Source organism: Agrilus planipennis, unplaced genomic scaffold (assembly GCF_000699045.2).
Source record: "Agrilus planipennis isolate EAB-ADULT unplaced genomic scaffold, Apla_2.0 scaffold229, whole genome shotgun sequence".
NCBI classification, from domain to species: Eukaryota; Metazoa; Arthropoda; class Insecta; order Coleoptera; family Buprestidae; genus Agrilus; species Agrilus planipennis.
In genome coordinates this window covers 204,120-219,534 of record NW_020438917.1, presented here as the reverse complement: position 1 = coordinate 219,534, position 15,415 = coordinate 204,120, and the positions used below count along the sequence as shown (strand labels likewise).

The 15,415-nt window shown below is 31.7% G+C and overlaps 4 protein-coding genes across 9 annotated transcripts; 1 reads left to right on the top strand and 3 right to left on the bottom strand.

Moving 5' to 3' along the window:
• The first annotated feature begins 498 nt into the window (after nt 1-498).
• LOC108741085 (protein lin-9 homolog) lies at nt 499-3,338 on the top strand. 2 transcript variants are annotated; one of them, XM_018475707.1, is made up of 2 exons: nt 499-753; nt 1,122-3,338. In XM_018475707.1, exons 1-2 carry the CDS (start codon nt 735-737, stop codon nt 2,933-2,935), a joined length of 1,833 nt encoding a protein of 610 aa, XP_018331209.1. In that variant the 5' UTR covers nt 499-734; the 3' UTR covers nt 2,936-3,338. The 2 variants fall into 2 exon arrangements, with proteins under 2 accessions (XP_018331209.1, XP_018331210.1); XM_018475708.1 differs by lacking the exon at nt 499-753 and adding an exon at nt 763-887.
• A 1,172-nt stretch (nt 3,339-4,510) lies between these two features.
• LOC108741092 (nuclear pore complex protein Nup50) lies at nt 4,511-6,085 on the bottom strand. The gene is made up of 2 exons (XM_018475719.1): nt 5,812-6,085; nt 4,511-5,757 (listed from the first exon to the last, which is right to left on the bottom strand). The coding sequence occupies exons 1-2, from the start codon at nt 5,974-5,976 to the stop codon at nt 4,597-4,599; spliced, it is 1,326 nt and encodes a 441-aa protein (XP_018331221.1). The 5' UTR covers nt 5,977-6,085; the 3' UTR covers nt 4,511-4,596.
• Nucleotides 6,086-6,279: 194 nt separating this feature from the next.
• On the bottom strand, nt 6,280-7,147 carry LOC108741098 (protein quiver). The gene is made up of 3 exons (XM_018475730.2): nt 6,959-7,147; nt 6,652-6,819; nt 6,280-6,504 (listed from the first exon to the last, which is right to left on the bottom strand). Exons 1-3 carry the CDS (start codon nt 7,026-7,028, stop codon nt 6,287-6,289), a joined length of 456 nt encoding a protein of 151 aa, XP_018331232.1. The 5' UTR covers nt 7,029-7,147; the 3' UTR covers nt 6,280-6,286.
• A 292-nt stretch (nt 7,148-7,439) lies between these two features.
• Nucleotides 7,440-11,860, bottom strand: LOC108741089 (ikaros family zinc finger protein). 5 transcript variants are annotated; one of them, XM_018475716.2, is made up of 5 exons: nt 10,879-11,046; nt 10,628-10,794; nt 10,111-10,540; nt 9,239-9,515; nt 7,440-9,182 (listed from the first exon to the last, which is right to left on the bottom strand). In XM_018475716.2, exons 2-5 carry the CDS (start codon nt 10,740-10,742, stop codon nt 8,493-8,495), a joined length of 1,512 nt encoding a protein of 503 aa, XP_018331218.1. In that variant the 5' UTR covers nt 10,743-10,794; nt 10,879-11,046; the 3' UTR covers nt 7,440-8,492. The 5 variants fall into 5 exon arrangements, with proteins under 5 accessions (XP_018331218.1, XP_018331214.1, XP_018331215.1 ...); XM_018475712.2 differs by lacking the exon at nt 10,879-11,046 and adding an exon at nt 11,645-11,860 and having other exon boundaries at nt 10,111-10,794; XM_018475713.2 differs by lacking the exon at nt 10,879-11,046 and adding an exon at nt 11,193-11,624 and having other exon boundaries at nt 10,111-10,794.
• Nucleotides 11,861-15,415: the final 3,555 nt, after the last annotated feature.

Genomic DNA, 15,415 nt, shown 5'->3' with positions numbered 1-15,415 from the left:
CTTTCTCTTTTAAATAAATAATAATATTAATCAACTGATAATACGATTTTAATATCTAAATATAACTTAAATTACTTATAAAAGATACGTATTAAACTTTTAATAGATGTTATTATTAGTGGGAGACGTAATTCTGATAATTAAACTATTTTATATATTATTTAATGGCTACATAGTGTATTATATTTAATAAACACCTAATATTATTTATTATCTATTATAATAAGACATCCTTAATCAACTTTTTCAATCATATTCTGATTTATGCATAAATGTTTCATTGTGAAAACTTTTTAATTTAAGTTGTAGTGTGTAAGTACATAAATTTAATTAATTGCAATAATAAGAAGAAATCTAAAGATGGTGGACAGAGTATTTTCAAATGGCGGCGTATTGACTTTATTTATGCTTTATTTAGATACTATACTTGATCTACTTGGTAGTGTAAACACTATTTGATTGTAAGTTTAAAGGCGACAGGCGGGTTAAAAGAGACTTGCGCAAAATAATCGCATTTTTACAGTTCGAAATAAAGAAAAAAGTAAAGACAAAACCATGCCAAAAATGCCTTTAAAGAATTTATTTACATTTTTCATAATTACAAATACATATTTTGATGAAATGTGTATAATAAAATGTTTAAACAAGAGAGACAAAAACTATTTTTACACTGAAGCGTAATCTCGACGCGCTCGCGCTAAATTTACCCACAATTCCGTACAGTCAACGTCAACATGGCGGACGAACTTGAAAGTGAGTTTTCTGATAATAAATAAAAATAATCGAGTGAATACCTATTCTCCATGTAATCAAATACTTAGAATAAAAAGTTCATTTAATCTATTACATCCAGAAAAGATCACTATTGTGGTTGCAAATAGGTTTAGGTACAACTTTATTTATAAAATTATGTGGGAAATGCAGGTTTAAATTTGAAAATGGTGCAGTTAAATTCAAATTCAAGTTTACATAAAAGCAGAATAGAAGCAATCGTGATAACAGTCAATAAATTGTTTTTCTGTGTTGTGCTAATAAATCAAAATAAGTTGTTGCATGTATTTAAAAGAGTAGTGTGAAGATTGTGTTGTATTTTTATGTTAATGAAAGTATGGTTATTTCAGATGAATCAGCTGCTGCTCTTTTGGAGTTCAAGAACGGTAAAAAGATGCAAAATAATGATATGAACATAAAACAGGAAATTATGGACGAGGACGAGGATAGTAACATGGAAATCGACGAAGATATTCCTAGGTTAGGTCCAGCAGCTCTTGGATTACAACGAGTAGGGACACCAGCAACCCCCAAGCCAGTCAATGTTACTCCTCCCCAAGTACTAAACGCCAGAGGGATGCCAGCACGAATTCGTAAAAAAAACAGACTCTATTATGATGATGACATTATCAATACACCACATCATAGGGTGCCATCAGCAAAAAAACAAATGCAGTCTCCAAATAAAAAAACAAAATTGTCGACGCCTTCTCGTGGTGTCAAAGACTCTCCAAAGGTGTCGCCTAGAAAATCAGCTCAAAAGGATCAAAAACCACCTAAAAGTGTATCACCTAGGCCTCAGTCTCCTGACAGAAAAATTGGTCAGAAGATTGGGTTACGGTTAAGAAACCTTCTTAAACTCCCCAAAGCACATAAATGGGTTTGTTTTGAGTGGTTTTACAGTAACATTGACAGATGTTTATTTGCTGGAGAGAACGATTTTAGTATCTGCTTGAAAGAATCGTTTCCTTACTTAAAAACTCGTATGCTTACAAGATGTGAATGGACAAAGATTCGTAGGATGATGGGAAAGCCACGTAGGTGTTCTCAAGCCTTTTTTAACGAAGAAAGACTTGAATTGGAGAAAAAAAGAAATAAAATACGTGCCCTTCAACAACGCAAAGCCACAGATCCTTCCAATTTTAAGGATTTACCTCCTGAGATACCCATGCAGCTTGTAATAGGTACCAAAGTTACAGCAAGGCTGAGAAAACCTCAAGATGGTCTCTTCACTGGCAGTATAGATGCAGTGGATACTTCAAACAATACGTATCGCATTACATTTGAAAGACAAGGTTTGGGAACCCATTCTGTACCTGATTATGAAGTTTTATCGAACGAGCCACCTGAAACCATGACAATTTCCATTTTTAACAACAATAAATACCGCCAAAGAAACGGCATTTCGACACATTCACCCCTTCCGTACTCAATAGCAGGCGATTTCTCACCGTACTTGCCCTCATCTCTTAAACATAAACGCGATCCTCTTTTGTCAGGTTCTAACATCAATAAACCACAAATTACTGCAATAACAGGGCAGATCGGGGGTTTCCCCGTTAAATTATTGGAGAAAATGGTTCTCGTAACTAAAATACTGAACGTTAAAAAGTCCAAGATTGGTACTTTGAAAAACATGAATAAAGAAGCGGAGAAATTCAGTCCATACGAAAAGGAAATCCCCGAAGACTTCGAAAAAAGGTACGCAGGGATTCTAATCGATCTGGAAAAGTTAAACAACGACCTGGAAACCTATCTGAACGAGATCCAGGAGCATTGTCAAGAAATTGCTCCTGAACCAAGTGTGGCTGCCATGTTAGCACCCAGTCATCTTAGAGAAAAATGTAAAGAGGAAGCCAACGATATCGTACAAAGGAACAACAGTGCAATGGCCGCTGAAAAAAGTCCTGTAACGAACGAATCAATTCTTGAACTTATTCGAGACCTAACGGCGCTTATGTTGCAAGTTAAAAGTTTGGCGGATTCTGACCAAAATGCTTACGAATTACAAGTTCTCCAAGGAACCATGGAAATAATCAAAAGAAAATTGAGTCCATCGAACCAAATGGCTTTCCAGAATCATGTGGAAGTCCATATGAAACACATTCAGTTGGGTTTGGGACAGGCATCGAATAAATCGTTGACGCCCACCCTTACTAAATAGTATTTAAATATTATATTATTATATCGCCTTTTGTTGTACATACCGTTGTAATTATGTATATGTTTTAGCATAAAGGATAGATGTTACGATACTTTAGGTAGTGCAATACTTTTTAGCAAACTATTTTAACAATCTTATGTAAATGTTTGATAATTTTATTTTTTTTTTCTTTTTGTCACATAATTACACAAAATGAATAATGGACTTTTACAGTGCGAACAAAACAATTTATTACCATTATCATGTATTATCAATGTGTGTAAATAATGTTTTTATCAATTATAAAAAAGGGTTCATATTTTCTATAGACGATTTTGCGAGTTTAAAATGAATCATTTCCTCCAATCATTCGATTGATTCACTTTCAACAGCAGCTGTTTTTATTTTTCATAATTAAATAAAAATTGATTTAAACTGAAATGATTAGTTTATATATTATAAAATCCTTTAATTTTCCTGACCTGAACGCAATATAAATAAACAGACAATTTTATTTGCAGTAACTTAAAACAGTTTCATTATTAAAAAATATAGTACTAATTAGCCCTTGCGCACTAAACTATTTATTCGATCGTATTCAGTTTTTTAATTTACTTTTATATCAAATATTTAAAACAAAGTTTGTTGAACAATTTAGTAGCAGTTATTTCTTATTTATTTAACAAACAAATATATTTTGTTTTGTTTAAAATTCATTGGTTTTTCATTTTATTACTTTTCTTAAAATCGTCAATAAAACGAACTTTATAAACAAAAGCTACCAAAAATTATTATCTTTTTAATAACAATTGAATATAAGCACCTTATTTTGTTGTTTTTTTAACTAAATCTTTAAGTTAAAATAAAGCGAATTATTACAAATTTGAATTTCTTTATGTTTTCCAGGTGGAGATCTGATTGGTGCTTTAAACAATGACTTCACTTCCGTTTCTGGATTCCATTATGGTAAAACGTTCGGGCAAGTCTAAACATGTAAAAAAACAGGTACTTTTACGGAAAACAACTTTAAGTGATTTTGTGTTCATCAAAGTGTTTAATAACTATATTACATTAAGTGTATGTGTAGTTATATTTGGGTATGCTGAGAATTAATCCGTTCTTCAAACAAACTCCGACATACAGAAAAGGTAATACTTTAATCAATGCTGTTTTTATACTTTTTAAACTTTTTTGGTAGACAGATAAAGATCAATTTTTGTATATCTTGTTTCCAAAAGGTCTGGCGATGATACTAATCGAGGTATATTCTTAACTTCTTAAACATTTCTGTATTGGTACATAAAATTGTGACGTTATTACCTAAACACTGGAACGCGAAATTTTGCAAATGTAAAGTTTGTTTTAATGTTAAAATTGTGAAAAGTTAAAATGCTTTGCGCTCAGTAAGTCTGTAGGAGGTGCATTTTCATGTAGCGATAATGGGGTATTGCCTTTCTAAAGTTCTAAGCGAGAAAATAAGCTAACGAGTTATTGTTGGTTATTGTTTTTAAAATTCTAAAAACTAAGTATACCTATACCTAGTATACCACTTCGATTGAACTTTAACATGGAATTTAAAATGTTTCTATAAAAGACTAGGCAAAAAAAATTTTATTGAGTATGTAAAACTAAAATTAACAACCAACAGGTGACACTATCAAACTGTATTACAGTTTTATATATTATTTCTTGTATTTTTCCAATTGTTGTAATAAGTTGTCGGCTTCTTCTGGGGATTTGACTCTTAGTAGGATAGGAATTGGCGGAGGTTTAGAGTCAGGAGTTGGTAGTGCCACACCCATCACATCTTTCTTCCCCATTCGTTGGAACGGAATATTCTCAGAGAGAATAAAATTGAGCAATACATTTCCCAAGTTAGTATCTGCACGTACAACCAGTTGAGTTTTATTAGATTCTGATATTGGCTTTAAAAATAAATTTCCCACCCCTCTGTCAGCAAAAGAGTCTCCTTTTTTCACAAACACTTTGCATCTTATTGTGTAGACATGTCCTTCTTCTATCACTGGTTTGAAGTCGTTTTTGGGAGGTTGATCAGTTTCAGTTTCCTCTTCAGCAACTTTCACTTCTTTACTATTGCTACTGTTTGTTGTTTCTGTACTTTGGACATTGGCAAATGTGAAAGGGGTTGAATTTGTAAATGAGAAACCAGATGATGATGATGACTTAGGTATACCGAAGGAAACAGAAGGGGTACTTTGAGTATTGTTTATACCAAAGGAAAATGCTTGAGAGGCAGTTGCAGTTGTTGGACTTGTTCCACTTTGTGCATTAGGATAACCAAATGAAAATCCAGTTTTATCAGGTGTTTTCTTCAAATTTGAAGACCCTGATTGCTGGCTCTCAGTGGCAGACTTTGAAGGGGTTGAGTTACTACTCTTTGTAGAGTCAGTCTGAGGAGTAGATGTAGGGGTGGGTTTAAAACTAAATCCCCCTAAATCTGTCTTGGTCTTCTCTGTTAAATGTATGCTTTCCTCTGATTTGTTTAGTTGTAAAGTGTTATTTTCATTGCTACTAGGTTTTAATTTTTCAATATTCTCTAAATACTGTTCGTAGTCTTTAAAAATTGGTGTTAAGTTCAAAAACGGATTTGCATCTACATGCTCCTTTATCCATTTAGTAACACTTTCGTTAAGACCTTTTAATTTAGCATAATATTCATTAGAATCACTTGAACTCGTTACTTGATTAGAACTAGCACTATTTGCTTTCTTTTCGTCTTCTTTATTCATATTTGTAAGGAAACTAAAAGTCGGCTTGGCGGCTTCTGTGTTTGACTTTCCAAATGTAAAATTATTGAACGTGTTTTTCTTATCGGGCTCGGACTACAACAAACATCGAGTTGAAAAATGCACTAATTATATAGAAAAATCACTTACTCCTGCCAAAGAACCAATTGGATTCCGGCGTTTTGCCACTTTGATAACTCTATTTTTGATAACCTCTTCAGGAGCTCTTTTGAATTCTTCTGCTTGCTCTGGTTCCTCGTCATCTTCCAAATTGTAAATATCTAACTGGGTTGTTGCTGTACGTTTTCCTGCCATTTACTATTTTTTAAAAAACTCACCACTGTAATAATTAATAAGTAAATTTAATTGACAAAGTAAAATAAGGTTAGATAATTTTGACGTCAAATAGCGGCATATATACAGGGTGATTTCATAAAATCAATTTTAATGAGATCCCTTTATACCTTCTTGTAAATATACTATTTGCAGACAGGAAAAGCCTTTCTGAATAAAAGAAATATCTTATTTGTTTACTTGGAAGAGCTTTAATTTTTAGAATAAATCAACTTTTAATGATTTTATTAATAAAAAGCATACTTTTATCAGCATATTTTAAAAATTTGTTTTAAATTAAGAAATAACATTTAAAGGACATAGAAGCAATAATTGCAGAGAAAATAAAAACAAATTTATTAACAGTCACATTAGAACTCGAATTACACAAATCACCTTTACAAAAGCACATGTACACTTTTCTGGATTTGAATTTTGTGTAAGCACACCTGTCTTCACTGTCAGAAGGTCCTCTTTGGAAACAATTTCTCTGATGTACGACACCGTATTCTATAAAAAAATAATTATATACACTCGTGTGTGACACATTGTACCTACATTAATCGAAGCTTTTTACAATTATTACGTGAAATAAATTAACAAGTATCACTCTGTCGAAAGTAATTAAAAACAAAAAGTCTTATTTGTTTTACTTGCCTTCTTTTACATCGTTTTCTGCTTCTATCATTTTACCACACCATCCTGATGCACAGGGTATTAGTTCTATACCCCTTTCTTGTTCAGCCTGTGTTGCATTAAATAAGAATGGATCTTTACAACTACCCAGTTCACCCCTCGAACGACAAGCATAACATCTGTTTAAAGCTACAAAACGTAAATAAAATAATGTTTTATTCGTTTGTTTTTCTCGAATATTATAAATACAGTACAGCGGAGATTTTAATGAGCAGTCAGACAACGAACCCTACCTATCTTTTGTTAAAAATTTAATTGAAATACTTACCAAAAGCAGCATCAATACAAATCAATACGACAAATATAAGCGATATTTGTACAAATTTTAAATTATCCATTGTTTTTTAAAGGTATAAACAAATAATATTACTGTTAAATGACATATTAACGAAAAACTACAGCTGGCTTTATTAGTTGACTCTTCTCCTAACAAGAAGGTTGACTCACGATCAGTATACTTTCTCTTNAACAAATACAATCCATAATTACAGAGTACCTACATAAATAAAAATAAATAATTGGTACTACATAAATCTAATTAATCACAAGTTTATTACTATTTTTTTATGGTAAAGGAATGTTTTGTAGACTGCATCTGTAATAATAAAGAACAATCTGATCTGTCAATAATTACCGCCCTAAAAATCTACAGAGTATTTTCTAATAATTATCAAAAAATAACACTTAAATTCTACGAGCTCCCTAAAGATATTCTTGTTATTATTATACAAATCCTGATTGTCAAATAATTAAACAAACAATATATTTATTATGTATACATACTACAACAACAACGGGATGTAACAGCATTACATTTGTCAAACTTGTAAAAAAAACTCATTTCTTCCCCAGTATGATAACCGAACGCTAAAAGATATCCAAATGACAAACAAATTGTTACTCATAATCGTTAACGTAAATACTCTTGTCTACCGTCACTTAACATTGTGGAATATTGAAAAAGGACAATAGGATAACTTAAATATTTTTTCCTAACGTAGACTTATTTTTTACAGGTCATACAAATGTGAGTATACTTTTGTACTCGAGCAATTCGTCAATTCCCTAATATTTTATAAATAGATTGTATACAAATTTTCATTTAACAAAATAAAACTCCTAACAATTCAAATTGGACGGAATAGTTTTAGCACAACATGGTATATCATATATAGTTGCTTAATAACAACATTTATCTGGTCTAGGCACTTGTACACATTTTCAAAAATTCAGTAAAGGCACAATTACCCACTGGAATTACTGGAAGATTTTTTTAATATCAGATTTTACATGAGCAATTAATATCGGTACCCTTAATTAATAAAACAAATTTTAAAAAATTAGAATGAAATTACACACGATATTTTTTGTTATATAATAAAATGAACATTTTGGAATGTATTAATCACATTTTTAAAAAGGAAAATAGTACGATTAAGTTTTCTATATAAACGCTCACGCAATCTAAAATATCTATCTTAAAATTTAAATATATATAACATTAACCCGCAAGTGATATAAAATATTCGTTTTTAGTTATTGCTTAAGTTCATCGATAAATTTATAAGAAAATATATCGATCAGTTAATAATTTTTCGATCGAATTGAAAGTTCAGTTACAATGTAACACTTTTTAGTGAGTGCAAAATTGTAACATTAAATTGTAAGTAAACCAAACTAAATATACTGCCCATTGCCTCCTTATGAATTGAACCTCTATCAAAAAATAACATTCTCAAGAGTTGTTACTGAACCGTCTAATTTCTTTTGCATTTTCTTCTTCTTTTTGTAAAATTTAATTGCTATTGGTGACTTTTGCTCAACAGGTGCGAATTAAATTCGTACACATTGCAGCACTGTTCCCCGCAGATGTTGCACTTCCAAGGGTTGGCATCTGAATGGCAACCCTTATGAAGGAAATACAACGTCTGATCGGGGAATCCTATACCACAGAACACGCACTGTAAATTTGACAATGATCTTTTACCATTAATCCTCCACATGGATGAATCTGAAGGTTGTTCGGGGCCGGTTGACGTAATAGTCCCGTTGGTGGTTGTGCCAGGATCATTGGATGAATTTTCTGAATTTGGATTGGGTGATCTTCCTCTAGAACCACTTCTACTACCAATTTTTCTTTTCAAGTCTTCCCTGAGCAAACTTTTTAGGGGTGAAACTTTTATTAACGAACTAAGACTGGTAGAAGTGGCTGATTGCATGGTAACAGCTCCTGAAGAAGAAGTCGAATTGGCATTGTCATTTCTTTTACCAATGTCATAAGTTTCCTCATTTGGTTCCTGTTTAATAGGAATAAGTGAAATAGAAGGGGTTATACTGGTCTCTTGGTCGATTCTTAGGGAACTTGATTGTATGTGACTGCTCGATGGAGCATTTGAATTAGAATCGGCTGATTGGGGAGATGCAGGGCAGTCGCCGTTCATATGTTGTCCAGATTCGGTACTTTGGCCTGGTTGAGAGTGCTGATTTTCACTCTAATAAACAGAACTCTTAACAATGTACAAATTATTTAATTCAAATGTTCAATTACCAATGTTGGTGAGAAAACATGTGCGGGAGCGTCGGTCATCGAAATTTCCACATGCGGAGTCAAAAAATGCATAGGGGGTGTGGCGTTATCAGTACTACGGGCACCCGTGGAATCACCAGAGTCACTATAATTAGCAACACTGACAGATAAACCGCTAGAGAGGTTTCCTAAAGACGTTAGAGTGCTACCGTCGATAGAATAACCTTGTTGAGCCGCGGAAACCAACAACGATGCCGAAGAGCCTGCTGGTCCGGGGTTATCCAAGTCGATACCGTGTCTTAAAAAATATAATTGATTCATTAAATTCAAATAATCGTAAGTCATACCATTATAAAAACATCAAAACCAATACTAACAAATCAAACAACAAATAGAAAGAAAAACTCATGCAAAAGAAAAAATATTTTGATGATTTAGTTAAGGCTTCTGTTGCCATTATTTGACAATGAAGTGGTTCTGAGTGTCATTTTGAAGACTTATGGTTCCTTGATGTTTCACTAAGCATACAGTTCTTACGAAGTTCTTTTACTGAATTTAAAGGAACTTTTGTTGACTAACTAATTGTCACAAAATTATACTCTTTCAATGCGAGGAAGGAGTGCAAAAACTTCAGCAAAAACATTTCACTGTCAAAATGTTTGTTTGGTCACTTTTAGTCATTTTTGTTTTGAAATTTTTAATTAAGTACTACTGTTATAAAATCCTTGACCTTGAATTAGACCTTGTACTATTACACAAAAATCTATGTGAGGTTGTACATTGTTTGTTACAGCATTTCCATTTTCTTTTTTCTCTTTAAGCTTGTATTCAGTTTTTTCTTCTATATCTCCAAATTATCGAAACCTAAATACTAGAAAACAAAATGTGAATACCTGTTAAGAAAATGCATCCGCAAGCTTTTCATACTGCATGCTCTGAAGCTACACACAGGGCAAGACTTAATAAGATCATGCTGACCTACATGTTCATTCTGAAAATGAGCTCGCATCGCGATTTGTCGTTGGAAGCCCCGGTCACAGATAGGACAATGATATGGTAACGTTTTCGTATGTGTTGTAAAGTGTTCTGCCAAATGATCTTTCCTAAAGAATCTTTTTTGACAAACCCGACATTCGTAGGGTTTCACGCCTGTATGCCTCATCTTGTGTCTTCGCATATTAGCGCCATTTGAGAATTTCATGTTACAGACATCACATTCAAACATTTTCCTCAGCACTCTGTCAGGCGGGGGGTTGTTGTTTTCGGTTTCCATTTTGACTTCGTTTCCTCCTACGTCTCTCTTGTGGGCCTTATTTGTGTGTGCTGTCAAAGAAGTTTTGTTTGCAGTCTCAAAATCACAATTATTAAATTTAAAATTTGTATCACTCGAATCATAGTTTGAATTTGAACCTGTCACTTTTTCTGCATCATTTGCTTCTGAGTCTTCTTCCTGTTGAGAAGCTGCAGATGTTGGTGTCGCTGAGATTCCTGAATCTGCCTCATTTTCAATGGTTGCATTAGCCATAATCAACTTATTTTAGAATTAATTTCTATTGTCTTTCCTTCCATTAAAATTTCTGGAACAAATTGTCAACTAGGTATATTCCAGTTCAAATAATATTGTTATCTATTAATATATAATAATATTAAATTTCAATTACCTACAGCTACATTTGCATGCCAATGTTTACATATTTGCAACATAATACCATAATATACCCACTGCATTTGTATATACATATTATTTTCATGTTGACATATTTTTAGGCAAAGAAAAATTGAATTAATACATTTTAAAGTGTGTCAAATCTACTTATCTTGTTAGATATCTATTTATAAAAAGAGTATAACAATTAATACCAATAATAGTTTAATAGCTGTAAGCTATAACATGTCATTCATTTTAAATTAATAATACCAATTTCGTGGAAATTGAATAGGTACAGAAGTAAAATAGGTAAATGAAATGTATTACCTCCATTTAATGTAATGGTAATAGTTCGGAATGAGGCAAGTGTTCGTTTTACTTAAAAAGGTACGGCATTATAAGTGTGTACTCCACATTCTCAAAATTCGACCTATTTTTAAAATACCGTACTTTCGAAATACATGGTGTTGTCTATTACATCACAGCCGCGTTAAATACATACACACAGGTAAATGACACTAACTTGCCTATTTTAAAATGCAATTAAATCATTACTTTCCATTAAAATCATCCCCTGTCATAAATCTCTACTCAAATTAAATACAGACGTTAAAATGGAGGGTATTGGCACATTGTCCTATAAAATGTTGGTTCACGCTTCACGCACTGAATAAACTGTGAACACACACATAACCTTTACACTATTTTACATCCGTTTATCGCTGATATTTTTGGTGATATTACATTTTAAAGCCCAAAATATTCCATTAATTACTTACTTTTCAAATATCAAAATAACACCTGTGGTCTTTTGCCACTTCTCACCAACTTGTCCAGATCCAGGTTTGACCTGCTGTAGGCTGTAGATTGTAAAAGTGGGAATGTATGGAAGACTAGATAGAGATTGGGACGGGTATTTACAGTTAACAGGACTTTCTTGACCAATTTCGACATACTGGTAGCACATCTTTATGTAGCACACTATCTGTCCTCTTTTTAATATTCTTATACTACAATTTAATTTTTGCGATAAGAAATGAAAAATAAAATAAAATAATTAAAATGGTAAAAATAAAGTAACTATTTATCTATTTGCACAGCAGATAATTTAAAAAATTTATCTATTAAAGCGGTACAAACTAATTAAAACAACTACTTATTTTACTACATATTTTTAAAGAACATTAGTATGACTGTAAATCAAACCCTCTCTTTTAAAGACGAAAGTAATTTTGCCCTAATTTTTTAACATTACTTTAAATTATGTTAATAAATTATCGGTTAAAATATAGAAAAAAAGTTAATGTTGTTATCTGTCGAAAAACTCCATTGAAAAAATGATATTTTTGATTTGTAAATTATTTAATAACCCTTATATGTAAATAACAGGTGGTGTTAAAGTACAGTCAAGCAATGTGTGTTGCCTAAGAAAACCTCTATATCAAATAATTATATTTTTCGTTTCCTAGAAAAAAAGTATTTTAATTTTTAATAAAAGCTTTTTTCTTAGTTTAATTTGGAAAAACTTACAGGACATATCTATTTACATTCCTTAGTTACTTTTCTATAAAATTATTTTAATTGCATAGTAAAATAGAAATTAAATATTAATTATTAGCTTTANTACTAGGTTTTACCAGCTTCATATGAAGAAGATAAAGCATAAACATTTTTTTTTTTTAATTTATTGGAACTCCCAGGCGCCGCGCAATTTTTCTGAAAACTTTCATCTTTTGTATATTAACTTACTGAAATTTACAAGGGTATAAATTTTGTAAGTTTGTTTTCGTTCTTGAATGTGAAGCCAACACAAATATTGACATTAAAATCATAGTTTCAACAGGCAAATTACCTTAGCCCAGGTGTAGCTTTTCTTTCGTCAACCAAGTATGTAATTTGGGATTTTACACTTTTGTATTTTGAACCTCATACGTCGTCGATCCTAGTTGTAAGCCTTATTAGAACTGACACACATTTCCGCCCTTAAAAGAAATCACTTCCTTTCATTTTTTTAATGTTAGATACAGGAATATATATATAAATATACTTGATATGATATTGTTTTTCTAGATTAGATTTTGAATGGGCTATTTTTCTTGATGGTTTTGCCTTAACAGTTAAAGTTCATTAGGCATAAGTTTTAAAGCTAGCCGAATTAATAAACCACAAATCAATAATTGATGACTATGCCTTGCATTTAATTCGTATGATAGGTATCGGTAATCGTTAAAAAAAAATTATTTAACTATCTGTAAAGGATAACATTAAACTTGGGATTAGTTAATTTTTATAAATTATACTTTTTAATCCTGACTATTCGTAATTTTTTCCGCTCTACCCTCCGGCTTTGCATTACAATATAAGTCTACAAGTCAATAAGACTACCCGTCTGACGGCATTAGTAGTTTGGCCTGAAACAAAACAGGTGGCAAGCAAAACCACACTATGTCTTCAGGTAATAAGTTTCTTCTCTGTTGCTAATTTCATATTTTTGTGGTTTTTCAAGGACGGCCCTGAACACAACATCCGATTAACATTATTTGTCTCGCCTCAGAGTCTGTTAGGTCGTCTTGAATTCCTTTTTTTCCCCGTAGGCTCCTTCAAGTGCATTCTATTTTTGGATGGGTTGAACTTAAATTGCATTGCTGCCCACACTTGTCTTAATTTGTTAAAGCTATTCGCAGTTTCATTCATATTTCAGTTCACCATTCGCGACTTGCTGGCAAAGTTGCAGCCGATGTACGATCTTCTAGTTAATAAATCCCTCTTGACATGTTGTAATTTGAACTGAAAATAATCTACACACTTCGAAATGCTTCCAAACTGTTTTAATTTAATTAGATACTGTACGATAATATTTAGTCAGTTAATCGAAGAATCATTAACTACTAATTGATTATAAATAATATGGAGTTACATTACTTGAAAGCTTCATCGATTCAAATTTTACTGATTGATTAACTAAATCCTATTTGTTTTTGAAAATTAGAAGAGAAAGATATTTAAAGGTCTTATGTGGCGACAAGCTTATGTTTTTAAAAATGTAAAATTAAATTAAAAAGTACTAAAAAAATTATATCCCTTAGTATATTTTCCCTTTGTGCAAGTTTCACTTATACGTTCTTACAACTAATATTTTTTTTACGTTTTTTTAGGCCAGAAAAATAAAATGGCGTTTGATTTTGTTGTTGTGGTGTGTTATATTGGTCGTAAATTTAATACGACGGTAACATATAAATAAAAAAAAAAACAAAAAATACCATGTATTTAGTTTATTAGCAGATTATATTGTTTCTGTCACCGTTGATTCCAAAAATAATTTATTTCCCGATGAGCTACAGAAAAACTACGTTTTTGGCTCAAGTTCCTGTTTTTATTGTAAATTTTTAACAAGTGTCGACTGTATTTTTAGAAACAACAATAACAAACTTAATAACGCACGTTTTTACTACGAGCAGAAGCGTGCCTTTGAAATTTAAAAATACCTATCATTGTGACACTCCATTTCATAATTTAGCTTTGCTAATGCAAAAAAATCGTTTTGATTTTCTTATTATAGTGGACATTTTACCTTATTATATTCAAAAATAATCTCATTATATTGAGAAAAAAATTCATCATAACGAGAAAGTCTTTTATAACGAGAAGTTGGATGCAGCATCCGTTCGTAATAAAAATTTACGTGAACTAATTCAGCAATCGGAATTCGGAATTGATCTACGTGATTCCTCACTTCGTTCGTGATGTCTTTTCCTACTGTAACCGTATGATCTTAAGTAATCACATAAAAGCATTCTTCGGTAAGTCACACTCGGTTAAATTAGGCTACGATAGGAAAAGACAACACCAACTAAAAATAAATGAGTGTTGTCATTGCCGTGTGATTTCTATTTGTTTACAGCAATGTGAACCCAAAAATGTACAGAAATTATGTAAATCAGTTGCGAATTCCGATTGTTGAATTAATTCAAGCAAAGTTTTAAAGAGACTCAATATTATGTATAATACTTACGAGCGGATGCTGCAACTTCTTGGTATAATGAGATTTTTCTCGATATAATGAGATTTCTCTAAGTATAATAAGAGTATTTCTCAATGTAATGTGTTTTCTCATCATAATGAGATTTTACTCAATACGTGTTTTCTCATTATAATGAGATTTTTCTCAAAATGATGATATTTTTCTCTATATAATGAAATTTTTCTCAAAACAATAAGATATTTCTCAATACAATTTGATTTGAGTTGACTTGACTTCACTCCAAGACATTTCCATGTAACTTTTATAAACTTACTAGGTTTTACCAGCGGCTTCGTTCGCATTCATGTCCTGAATACGTATCAAAGATCATTGATTATCACATAAAACTAATTTTTCTGTCCCTCGGGAACAGTATTGTTTTTCTGGATAAAAGATACCCTATGTAATTGTCGGTACCCCTGACAATGCGTGTGCAAAATTTATTAATGATCAGTTGAGTAATTAAGACGTGAAATGGTAGCAAACAAACAAACAAACAAAACAAATTCACATTCGCATTATTACATAA

Bases quoted from the DNA above. Each gene is read 5' to 3' on its own strand.
- LOC108741089 (XM_018475712.2), bottom strand. From the start codon at position 10,742: ATGGCTAATGCAACCATTGAAAATGAGGCAGATTCAGGAATCTCAGCG. The intron at 9,516-10,110 runs GTATTCACATTT...ATATTTTTTAAG, and splicing joins CGGATGCATTTTCTTAACAG to ACACGGTATCGACTTGGATA. The intron at 9,183-9,238 runs GTAATTGAACAT...TCTGTTTATTAG, and splicing joins ATGTTTTCTCACCAACATTG to AGTGAAAATCAGCACTCTCA.
- LOC108741098 (XM_018475730.2), bottom strand. From the start codon at position 7,028: ATGGATAATTTAAAATTTGTACAAATATCGCTTATATTTGTCGTATTG. The intron at 6,820-6,958 runs GTAAGTATTTCA...TACGTTTTGTAG, and splicing joins TTGTATTGATGCTGCTTTTG to CTTTAAACAGATGTTATGCT. The intron at 6,505-6,651 runs GCAAGTAAAACA...ATTTTTTTATAG, and splicing joins AGAAAACGATGTAAAAGAAG to AATACGGTGTCGTACATCAG.
- LOC108741092 (XM_018475719.1), bottom strand. From the start codon at position 5,976: ATGGCAGGAAAACGTACAGCAACAACCCAGTTAGATATTTACAATTTG. The intron at 5,758-5,811 runs GTAAGTGATTTT...TGTTTGTTGTAG, and splicing joins CAATTGGTTCTTTGGCAGGA to TCCGAGCCCGATAAGAAAAA.